The 12,360-nt window shown below is 41.2% G+C and overlaps 1 protein-coding gene across 2 annotated transcripts; it reads right to left on the bottom strand.

The window, feature by feature from the left end:
- Nucleotides 1–1,864: 1,864 nt before the first annotated feature.
- Nucleotides 1,865–11,532, bottom strand: acot11b (acyl-CoA thioesterase 11b). 2 transcript variants are annotated; one of them, XM_029430422.1, is made up of 17 exons: nt 11,331–11,532; nt 11,131–11,168; nt 9,758–9,957; nt 7,409–7,478; nt 7,199–7,259; nt 7,015–7,116; nt 6,787–6,922; nt 6,545–6,698; nt 5,689–5,808; nt 5,399–5,537; nt 5,217–5,272; nt 4,549–4,615; nt 4,373–4,456; nt 3,793–3,926; nt 3,124–3,255; nt 2,809–2,935; nt 1,865–2,652 (listed from the first exon to the last, which is right to left on the bottom strand). In XM_029430422.1, exons 3-17 carry the CDS (start codon nt 9,945–9,947, stop codon nt 2,461–2,463), a joined length of 1,764 nt encoding a protein of 587 aa, XP_029286282.1. In that variant the 5' UTR covers nt 9,948–9,957; nt 11,131–11,168; nt 11,331–11,532; the 3' UTR covers nt 1,865–2,460. The 2 variants fall into 2 exon arrangements, with proteins under 2 accessions (XP_029286282.1, XP_029286281.1); XM_029430421.1 differs by lacking the exon at nt 11,131–11,168 and having other exon boundaries at nt 11,331–11,531.
- Between the last annotated feature and the right edge of the window lie 828 nt (nt 11,533–12,360).

Genomic DNA, 12,360 nt, shown 5'->3' with positions numbered 1-12,360 from the left:
TATATACACAGATAGAGATAGATATAGATATATATATAGATATATATTTATATAATATATAGATAGATATATATAGATAGTATATAATATATATATATATATATTAACAGTATATATATTATAGATATATATAGATATATATTATATATATATATATATATATATATATATATATATATACACACATTATATTTCCTTATCTTTTACCTAGTATAGTTTAGATATACAAGTATAAAATAATATATCAAAATGTTGTGTTTGTGTGAAGACAGTTGACCTTACATCAAACAGGCCTAGGTCTGGTCAGCAAATTAATAATTAGTTTTCTGATGGTGGCTAATTGCCTGCTGTATAAACTAATCCATTGATGAAACATGCAATCATTAGAAAGTGCACTTATATAATTAATAACTATTTTTAACAAGGTGCAACTGCTCACATGTTACTATGGCAGCAGCTGCTCTTACAGCATCCTGAGGGCTTGGCTGCATGTTTATTTGCATGACACTGTTTGCATATTGTTACAAAATACTCTTTCACATACAGTAAGTCACACTCCATGGATCCTAAATCTCCATGGCAACCACATATGGAAACATCCAGGGATTGGTTGTCTGTCAAAAACCCTTTGACATAAAAAAAAAAGTAAAGTTAAAGACACAACTATAGATACGCAGACAAAAAGGTTTTTATTTAACCTTTAGAATCTGTTCTTTCTATACGGATTGGACACAAACATGCAACACATTCTGTAATCAGCTGTGGGTTTAACAAGCATGAGAAAAATATCTGAAAATACATTTTAAAAGCTAGAAAGGCACTCAGAGAAGAATAAGTGAAAAATAATGTATGTCTGCTGTGCATACATACACAGCATGTGCATAACTTCCTTCTCAGAGGTAAAAAGACACTGATGCAAACAGATTCTTTAGAAATAATTATTTAGACATTATTCAATATCTAATACGTACTTCAAGTATTTAATTTTCGTATTTTATTTTGGTACAAATACTTTTTTTGTAACCGCTCTTAAAATTCTGGGGCATTGAGAACGATGTTACCACCTACAACCACATTATCCTCCCAGTTTTGCTAAGATGAAGCCGTGAAGCCTCCTAGACGAAAGCCAACATGTTGCAGGAAGACCATGAGTTGGTAAAGCAGTCCATGGAGCTACAAGCGTTGGAGAAAGCCCTCTGGCAGAGGCAGAAGAAGCTCAGATGGAGGCTGTTCTGAAAGTGTTAAGAGCCAGTGGGGACAAGCAGGTGCATGCTCCATTTCTAAAAAAAAAACAGGGGCAGAGAGGATGGCTCGGAGGGAGCACTGATGACGGCCCACGCTAGAATAGCACACGCTATCAGACGCTGTTCAGTGACCTGCAGAGTGGTGTGAAGTGGCAGCGAGTGTCAAGCTGCAGGCCAACACACATAACACATCCAGGGACGCTTTGGGACGATTCATTTCACAGGATTGGTGATTGACTGGCAGTTTTACCTGAAATTTCACACCACACTGACGATCACATGCGGAACATTTCTGACTCACAAGATGCATTCGGTTGTTCACTTCCCCGTTTTGCTGTGAGAGCAGAGCAGAGCAGGAGGATCAAGGCACAAACAATACCTGGGAAGAAAGCAGAGCAATCACCTCCTTTAAACCCCGAGTCAGACGCAGCCAGCAGAGGCTTTCTGTTCCACTTAAGGCTCCATCGTACTCCTCTGCTGCCCTGTGCACCTATTACAACACTAACAATCACACGACACAGAGGGCTACAGCTGTGTTTTTCTTTTCTGTTTTCTTCGTAGAAAATGGTGAAGGAATGGTAGGAATGCAGGGTGAGGGAGGCGAACACCAACACAACAGCTCAAATGAGCAAAACCCACTGGTCCATTGTGTTTATTGTTTCAGTTAAAATCAAGACAGCTTGACATGTGAGACACTTGGCCATTGAACGTCAACATATCATACAATCAGTGCAAGAGTTGTCCTCTAAAACTATACATTTCAAAATAAAAGAATCATTGCACAATAAATGTTCATCTTGGCCTACTCATGGTTTAAAAACTAGGAGGTAGAAATAAACTATAACAAAAAGGCTGATTAAAATATCAGATTTTATACTGAAAGACTGGCATTACCATAAAAAACACATGGCTGTCTGAAAATAATAGATTGTGTTAAATACTTTAACATATGCATCAAAATACGATTCATTAATCTATAAATGAGTACAAGGAGGTTTTCCATAATATATTAGCTCTAATGAAGCTTAAAATCCATGAGCGACTAAAAAACAAAACAATGTATACACTTTATCCTTATTTAAGAGAATTTCTCTCGTACGGTGAGAACTGAGGCAAAGACTAATAATCTCAGTCGGACACTTACATTCAACTACGGGCTCTTGAAGAGCACAAGACCTCCACTACAGTTAGATGATCATAATCCTTCCTCCTGATGCTACGGCTCTATTTGTAGGGAGACCATTTTCTGACACCGTGCAGAGGGGGGCAGAGCAGCCAGGCTGTCCTTGTTGGCCTCCAGGAAGTGACTACAGGCAGAGAAATTTCTAGAAAAACTGGAAGAGAGGCCAGCGATATCTGTGGAGATGTAGGGGAGGACACCCGGCGTGGCCTGGTTGTAGTAGGTGATCTGAAACAGAAACTCATCATCAGGTCACACTTGGTGCAGCGAACCACTGCAGCGTGTAATTACTTAAGTTTTGCATTTTTAAATAGTTTTAGTTTGCAGTAACAAGCTCATAGCAAGTGTGCACGCTGAACTGCATGCCCTTGTCATTCGGCCAACCTTAGTGACAGTGCTGGACTCTTCCCAGATTGTGAAGCCAGCACAGAGCACTTCTCCCCTGGTGTAGTCCTCAGTGGGAGGGTGAGTGGGCAATGTGACAGAACGCAGAGCGATCAGATACGGGTCCCTGAGAGGGACAAACAAGGATAGCTTTGTGAGATTTTATGAAAGAGCAAGCAGGAGGCAGTAATGCAACAACTGGTTGCATAAAAATATAATATAAAAAAAAAAAGGTGGAACTACAGCAGTGAAGTGACAAACACAATGTGCCATGACATGAGCAGTAAGTGTGTATCACGTAGTATGTTACAACACCTGGCGTCACATGGCTTCCTCCTGGATGCGAGCAAGATAAAGTCCTGGCCTTTGCCCCCTTTACTGACCGACGGCGCAGCCACGCGATAGAGGGTGTCTTCCTCGTCTGCTTGGTTGATCACCTCACACTCTCTGCACGTGACAAAATGCAAATATTAAAAAGATGTAGAATGAAGCTTTCACTTTCTCGGTCACCGTCACCTTCCAGGATATGTGCCGACATACAAATTGTTTATAATTCTTTAATATAATACAACTGGAGGAATTGAAAGGATAAGGCTGGCTTTATATTTGTTCTGCCGTCCGTGCCATACACCTCCATTGTTGTCCAAAAGTATAAGCGATGAACCGCACCGTTGTACTGGGTGACAGTAATTTACTTTGAGCCTCTGCCACATACACCGTCCTGTTGACGTAAAAAAGACCCTAAGAAACACTACATTTCCTCTTGTTTGAGTAACATTCGCCTGCCGTTTAAGGAAATTACTGAACCTTTTTATTTCATTTTTTATGAGCCATTCATAAAGACTGGAACGAGTGGCTCTTAGTTTCTGAGTTTTTATGACAACAAGAAAAACATGGCGTTGCATCAGAATGATCCTTGAAGCTTATTCTGCTGTTGAATTAACTGCAAACTGCTGTGCACTGGATGACGCTGCTCATACTGACTCATAGTGCAGGTCCCACTCCTTTCTCCTCCTCAGGTCTGACAGTAGGTGGAACGTCTGCTCTGCTGATACGCTGACGTGCATCTCCACCTTGAAACGCAGCATGTGGTTTTCCTCCAGCGTGTACAGCCTGACCTAAGAATTGAGCACATCCACAAAGAGTAGGTGAGCTCTACGTCTATAAATAGGATTCGTTATTCTAATGTGCGCACATGGAGTTTGAAATGCTGTCAAAACTGCCACATCAGCTGATGGGTGCACGGGGGATTATACACACACACGGTGATTATACATATTTTGAGGGCAACTACATTCAGGTCGTATTCTTTAAAATCCCTGACTATGACTGTTGGAGAGGGGAGGAGCAGAAGCAAGTTTGAAGTTCCCGCTTTAGAGAGAGAGTTTGACTTATTCTGCATTATTCCACAATTTAATTAAAGCAACATGGGCTTACCTCCAGGGCAGCCACTGTGACCGTACAGCTTGTCCAAAACAATACAGATCAGAATGCATGGTGGAATCCCAACTGCTGTAACTATTTCACAAGTGATATCCTGAATGCTAATACAAACAGTACTGACCTTGTTTTTCTCAGAAGTTAATACCCAGTTGTTTCTGGTGTCCATTAGTTTCAGAGCCGACACATTATTGTAGCTCAGGTATATCTAAAAGAAACAAAAAGGACAAACTGAACTCTTGAACACATTGGCAATATCTAATAAGCCTCACTAAGCATGTGTGCAAGACATTGCAATACCTGGTTACTGGGATCCCAGGGCACAGAGACAGGCACTTCAGTTTGCTTGCAGGAGATAATGTATTTCCTGTAAACATGTAGGGCACAAGGATTTACATTCAGGGACGGAAGATCGGAGAACCTGGCCATTATGAAGCTTTTAATTCTAGCAATGAGTCAACACATTTGGTTATCAAATAGTGGGATAAAGATTAAACTGGAGGCCGGGTATTTTACAGACGAACAATGAACGCATTATGCTTTACAGACTCCAGTCCGCTCAGCTGTGACGCTGCTCTGCCAAATCATGTGACGCTGCAGAGTATTGTAAACAACAGATACTGAAGCACAACACTGGAGAAACGAAGCCATGGCGACCGTTTCTGTATTATTTCTAGTGCTTTATACGTCAGTCATGCACGAGGATTGTTTTTATTTCTTTCAATGCATTTGCAAAAGAAACATACTTTTTGATAGATTTCAATCCGTCTCTTCCTAATGCAACATACTAGTTCTTTGAAGAGAGCAGAGAACAGTGTAAGGAGGGCTTTGGCAGATAGAAAATGTGTCTGAAGCAACCTTTACACCGACAACAATACACATATCTGCAAAGACAACCTCTTGTTGTTGCACCATCCCCTTTGCTGCTGATGATCTTATCTTATCTCAAGTCAAAGGGAGATACTAACCTATCAATACGAATCTTCTTTCTGGCAACAGCTTCTTGAAAACGTCTTTTTCCGTCCTGTAAAACATGGAAAAACCTAATGTTAAAATCCTAACGAAAGGATGCTTACTAGCTTGTCTTGGCGCTATAGATCACTGTACATTATGGGCTTTCAGGAAGCAACAGAAGACTAAGAAAACTCACCACTGGTGCAGGTCGTATCCGTGGCAGCATGCATGGCTTCCTGTCACTGTCCAGCACCTCAAAGGTCATAAAGGCACTATTTATATGGCGCAGAGGATCTCCACCCTTGTAGGCCTCAGCACACACTCCCACCTCCATGCTAGAGCACAACATGTATGAAGTCGAGGGGGGGGGTTCAGAAAAGATGTGCATACACACTGACGTACACTGTAAACACATTTAGACTGTAAACGTTTAAGTTATAAAGATGCATTGCAAAGTTTCATTTGCTTCATTATGTGCAGACTCACCTGTGCTTGAAGGTATTGTTGACAATGGCTTTCAGCACCAGTCGGTCACCGATGTGAGACGGGCCACGGAAATGGAACATGTCTATGCTCCTCAGGGTTGGGTGAGCGTTACACAAGCGACTAGATCAAAATATGAAGAAAAAAAGAGGGACGTTTGGAGTTTGTCGCGCGTGTTGCCGTTTTTAACCTTTGGCTCAAATAGCTACAAACTGTCTCAGCAAACTACGGTTTTTAGGAATGACTATGAATATGCTAATTAGTTTCGTTGACGAGAGTTAGATGAGAAATTGATACCAGTCATATTTCCCCATTAAAAGAATTTGAAGCTACAAGCAGCAGCAAGGTATGTTAGCTTAGCATAGAAAGTGGAAACCTGAGAACCTCAGAAGGTGACAAAACCCTCCGACCAGTATCTCTAAAGGCTCACTGATTACCATGTGTTCTCTTGTTTGTTCAATGTGTACAAATACTGAAGTCTAAAAAAAGACTTTGTGGTTTCATGGGGGGGGTTTTTGTGTGGGACTTTGTCTTGCATTGACTTCCTGGAATCTCAAAATGAAGCCAAATCACTGCGTCAAGAAATAGTCCCACAAATAACTCCCCGTAAAAACCACAACTTGACGTTCTTAAACAAACAAGATTTAAATGTGCTGGTAGGTGGATTTTGTTAACAGTCTTCAAGCTAAGCTAAGCTAAGCTAAGCTAACCGACTGCTGGCAGTAGCTTAATATTCAATGGGCTGATAGACTGATTTTAATCTCGTCATCTAACTCAGCAAGAAAGCACTTCAAGCCTTTTTCTAATTTAAGTCTTATTCAAAATAAACGAAGGGGAAACTGGAGAATAAGGTACAGACCTTGCTGCAATTGTCGCCACATTCTCCATCCAGGCCATGATCTGACCCCCAAAGGTGCTGACTTGGTGGTTGGCATGTGGCGGTAGCACCAGCTCCACACTCTCCACTCGTGTCCGCTCAGCCGGCACAGCATCCTGGTACTCCTGGCATTCTCCTGGTGAGCGTGCGAAAACAAGGAGCTTTAACCAATCTGATTTAAATGGTGCACGTGTGCCGTGTTATGAAGTGTCTACAGCCGGTACCTAGTTGAGCTGTGCTGCTGCTCAGTAGGTCTGTAATGATCTCAGCATGGATGAGCCTCATCCTCCTCCGCTCTGCTGCCAGGCTGTACTCCATCTGCTCCAATTGTGTGTGAGGAAGCACCTGCTTCAGCTGTACCTGTGTACACATAATAACACACACACAAACTCAGGAGATGTTGGCTTCGGTAAAATGCATTTGTGTGCATATTCTTTCCCCCCCTCTCTTACCTTCCCAGCTCCAGTTCGTCTGGCAACAAAGGTAGCAAAGGCATGACAAACCTTCCACTGCTTGTCGGTGTAAAGGTCCTCACAATTCACCAATATACCCACCTGAAATGAAAAAGAATCCCCACATGCATTTCACTTTTCTGAAATAAAACGTTCACCGTGCTAAAAATAAATGTCCACCAACCTCCATACTGGACGTGAAGGCTCTGTTGACCTTTGCTATGATGTTGACTACCTTTCCCACCCTGGAGTAGACAGAGAGAGACGCTTACTATCAACATGGAGCAGTGATTACAGTATCAACAGTCTTGACCTCTCTCGATCTCTGGACTGTGAAACATAATAAGTCAGTTGGAGACACCTTGGGAGAGCAGCATTAAGGCTAATACCTTACCCTATGGTGTGTTCAAAATGGATGTCGTCCACAGATGCGGTGATACAGGAACAACCTGCATGTCGCTCAGCTGGAGAGGAGAGATGTCACACATATTAAAGTAGTGCAGCATCTGAGAGTCAGGAGTGAAAGCTTGTGAGCTGTAAATATGTGCATCTGTAAAGTCACACAGAAAGACTTGCAATGAGCAATAACCCTAAAGCAAAACATATTTCTACCATTTATGCCGTGGTAGCCATCGCTTTAATACTTCTAGATAAGATTTGATGAAGTTCCTTCAATTCTTCAAGCTACAGTATATCTCAAAAGTGAGTACACCCTTTAGATTTTTGCAAATATTCTGTTATATCCTTTCAGGGGATAACATTATCCTACTGAAACTTTGATATAACTTAAAGTAGTCAGTGTGCTGCTTGAATAACAGTATAGATTTATTGTCCTTTGAAAATTACTCAGTACACAGCTGTTAATGTCTAAACAGCTGGCAACAAAAGTGAGTACACCCCATAGTGAACATGTCCTAATTGTGCCCAAAGTGTCAATATTTTGTGTGACCACCATTGTTATCTAGCACTGCTTTAACCCTCCTGGGCATGGAATTCACCAGAGCTGCACAGGTTGCTTCTGGAATCTTCTTCCACTCCTCCACGACGACATCACGGAGCGCACGGATGTTGGACACCTTGCACTCCTCCACCTTCCTCTTGAGGATGCCCCACATGTGCTCAATTGGGTTTAGGTCTGGAGACATACTTGGCCAGTCCATCACCTTAACCTTCAGCTTCTTCAGCAAGGCCGTTGTCATCTTGGAGGTGTGTTTAGGGTCATTATCATGTTGGAAAACTGCCCTACGGCCCAGTTTCCGAAGAGAGGGGATCATGCTCTGCTGCAGGATGTCACAGTATATATTGGAATTCATGTGTCCCTCAATGAAATGCAGCTCCCCAGTGCCGGCAGCACTCATGCAGCCCCAGACCATGATGCTGCCACCACCATGCTTGACTGTAGGCAAAACACATTTGTCTTGGTACTCCTCACCAGGGTGCCGCCACACACGCCGGACACCATCTGACCCAAACAGGTTTATTTTGGTCTCATCAGACCACAGGACATGGTTCCAGTAACTCATGTTCTTGGATTCATTGTCTTCAGCAAACTGTTTGCGGGTTTTCTTATGCATCGGTTTCAGAAGGGGCTTCTGTCTGGGGCGACCGCCATACAAACCGATTTGATGCAGTGTGCGGCGTATGGTCTGGGCACTGACAGGCTGACATCCCACTTCTGCAACCTCTGCAGCAATGCTGGAAGCACTCGCACGTCTATTTTTGGAAACCAACCTCTGGATATGACGCTGAGCACGTGGACTCAACTTCTTTGGTCGACCCTGGCGAGGCCTGTTCCGAGTGGAACCTGTCCTGGAAAACCGCTGTATGATCTTAGCCACTGTGCTGCAACTCATTTTCATGGTGTTGGCAATCTTCTTATAGCCAAGGCCATCTTTGTGAAGCGCAATAATCCTTTTTTTCAGCCGCTCAGAGAGTTCCTTGCCATGAGGTGCCATGTTGTCCAGCATTCAGAGAGAATTGTGCCCAAAACACCAAATTTAACAGCCCTGCTTATCATTTACACCTGAATCCTTGTAACACTAACGAGTCACATGACACCAGGGCGGGAAAACAACATCATTGGGCACAATTAGGACATGTTCACTATGGGGTGTACTCACTTTTGTTGCCAGCTGTTTAGACATTAACAGCTGTGTACTGAGTAATTTTCAAAGGACAATAAATCTATACTGTTATTCAAGCAGCACACTGACTACTTTAAGTTATATCAAAGTTTCAGTAGGATAATGTTATCCCCTGAAAGGATATAACAGAATATTTGCAAAAATCTAAAGGGTGTACTCACTTTTGAGATATACTGTATATTGTGCATGTACTGAAATATACCGTTTTAAATGATTGAAGATAGGATCTATAAATCGCCCACTCCTAGTGTGAAACTTAATCTGTAACGAAGTAGAGCTTGAATGTTCTGAACAAAAAAAACCAATGTAAGATACAATTTGTCAAACTGTGACAAAGTACCTCATGATTTTGGGGAATGTAGATAAGACTATCATAGTTTTAAGAGCACCACGACAAAGTTAAGACAAATTAAGCCTAGACCAACATGAACACACAACTTGAAGAAAAACACATCAAATGCTTAGGTGCAGGTGTTATATGGATGCATTTTGATTGTGTATGTTTAACACACACACACACACACACACACACACACACACACACACACACACACACACACACTGAGGGTTTAAAAGTAACGAGTGAGAAGTCTTCCTACCTGACAAGCAGGCTGTGGAGTCCATCCACTTCAGCAGCTGTCCTGCACTCAGCTCTCCGCAGTGATTGGCGTGGCATGGCAGCACGATCTGACTCATCTTCACTTCAGTGGGGTTCCTGTACACTTCTTCACTCTCCTGGATGAACAGAGGGTCCTGCACGGTGTCTGCACATTTCCCCTCCGACGTCATGACTCAACAACTACACGGACGGGAAACAAGGGAAGATTTGTTGCAGTAAAACCGAAACGTTTCACTTTGATTCGGACTCACGTTGTGAAGGAAAAGTAGAATAATTACAGGTTCAACCTGAGATACAGACGTAAACAAAATGTTCGCCACTAGAGCTGCAAAGATTATTCGATTAGTTGTCAACTATTACATTAAATCGTACATTATTTTTATTTTTTAAAGGATAAAAAAGTAAAAATTCTCTTGTTTAAGCTTCTTTAATGGGAATATTTTCTGGTCGATTAAAAGTAAACAGAAAATATCTTTGAGTTGTGGACAAAACAAGACATTTGAGGACGTCATCTTGGGTTTTTGGGAAACACTGATTGTTTTATAGACCAAAGAACTAATATATTAATCAAGAAAATATTCAACAGAATAATAAACAATGAGAATAATTGTGAGTTGCTGCCCTAGTCGCCACGTCACCATCATTTCAAATTTATGCTTGGTATCTGCTTCACTGAATACAGTTATATTAAAACGAAGCTGTCCAAACATTTGGTTACACCAGTTGTAGTAAAACCTTTTCCAAAAGGCGGGTTTACAGATTCCTTGGCATCAAACATGGAACATAATGTTGAAACATCAGTTCCAGATTTAAATGTGCTTCTTGGAGAGTTGATGGAAGTCAGATCTGTTTGGGATTCTTTCATGGACACTTTCCTTTGACATAAACGATCCATTTTGTGGTTCAAAAAGGTTCAGAAACACAGCTGTTAACACCAACATCTTACAAGCAGTAAGTGAAGTGTTGAGTCAGAAGCAGGTTTGTAAAGGTAGCGTAATGAAATCTGGACCAGTGATGCAACATAAGACGCTTTAAATAATCTGAAACTCTGCTCGAATTACAGAAACATTTGTCCCCTAACTCAAGGATCAGGACAAACCTGACATGTATGCGATTACAACCTTGTAGCATTTAATGGCACTGCCTCTTAAGCATTAATAAAAGCACTTTCACAGGCAGTCTTTTCTGAAAATGCAGGCTGGGATGTTTAATCAAGCTGCGACGGAAACTATTTCCAGGCACATACAAACTATTTAAAGACATGCTTCCGAATGAGGTATTCATGGAGGCTATGTGTTGGGATAGAAGTGTTTGCCCACAACTGCTGCTCCTTCAGTGGGCCGCAGTGGTCACCTGTCTTTCCTGTTATCGGTGACGGGGGCTGCAGTGACCTTTAAATTGTCCAAGAGAAATGAGACATACCACAACATTCACCATGAACTTCTGTTGCAAACATACTAAGAACATGAGCGCGGCCTGCTATTCAATGTGCAAAACAAGTCAAACACAAACGCATTTTACACTGGAAACAAGACAAATATAAAATGGCTTACCTATTTGTTTTTTAATTGCTGCGTATGGTGATATGAAGATAAAGACCAAATGAACTCCCAGGTACAAAAAAAATTAACACCGGCTGAGAAACAGCAGCCTGCAGACCGGACCTCCTTTCATTACAGCCATTCCTCAACAACTTTATAAACACACACACGCTTCAGCTTTACTAGTTGTACCACTGGAGGGAGAGAGAGAGGGAGAGAGGGAGAGAGACCATCCCCTGTAGTGGTTACTTGAGTCCACATTTTTTAAGGTGGAGCTATACAGTTACCTTATAATAAGGGGCTGCTGTGTGGACCATACTGTCTAATAAAACAACAATACCAACTTGTATTGATACTAGAAACAGTGTTTTCTTTGTTGTTGTTATTTAACCTTGCCTGTGTAGGATATATTTTTTTGTGACCTTTAAAAAGTTAAACCCTTGACATTATCTTTATAAGGCGAATCAACGACAACCCACATATATCTAGTTTGGTCTTTTACTTGAGACTTTTTATTAATTTGTTGTGTATCAAATGCCTTCACATTGCCTTTGTTCTTATATCATAGAAAGCAAGGCTATACTATCACCATTTTTTGGTTCTTTCCTGTCAGTTCCTGATAATGTATACACTTAAAAGCCCATAAAAAATATAAATCTAGGGCCCTTTTGGTATGGAGCTAAAGGGCTACCAGTTGTACAGGGTGCTTAAGAGTGATATGCATTAGATTTGACTGTTAAATAATAAAAACAAAGATGGAGGGCCAAAAGAAAATAGAGGGTCAAATGAAATATAAACTTTGCCTTTAATCTTAAATCAGTTGGCTTTTTTAGGGCTCCATATTTTGGAGATGATATATCATAATTCATTTATATTCTAAATATTTCTTAGCTTATATATACTCTCCTTTTGTTGTAGAATATTTTTTGGGAAATAAGAAAAGAAAAATCCCATTTTGGTTTATTTACCAGGATAGTTCATGAACACTGCATATGTCAGAATCAACAGGATAACTACTAAATAATCTTCACTAAATTACGCT

The sequence above is a fragment of the Cottoperca gobio genome, chromosome 4 (genome assembly GCF_900634415.1).
Source record: "Cottoperca gobio chromosome 4, fCotGob3.1, whole genome shotgun sequence".
NCBI classification, from domain to species: Eukaryota; Metazoa; Chordata; class Actinopteri; order Perciformes; family Bovichtidae; genus Cottoperca; species Cottoperca gobio.
The sequence above is the reverse complement of the archived record's forward strand: the minus strand, read 5'-3'. Positions and strand labels throughout refer to the sequence as shown.

Bases quoted from the DNA above. Each gene is read 5' to 3' on its own strand.
- acot11b (XM_029430422.1), bottom strand. From the start codon at position 9,947: ATGACGTCGGAGGGGAAATGTGCAGACACCGTGCAGGACCCTCTGTTC. The intron at 2,936-3,123 runs GTGTTGTAACAT...TGTCCCTCTCAG, and splicing joins AGGAAGCCATGTGACGCCAG to GGACCCGTATCTGATCGCTC. The intron at 2,653-2,808 runs GTTGGCCGAATG...TTTCTGTTTCAG, and splicing joins AGTCCAGCACTGTCACTAAG to ATCACCTACTACAACCAGGC.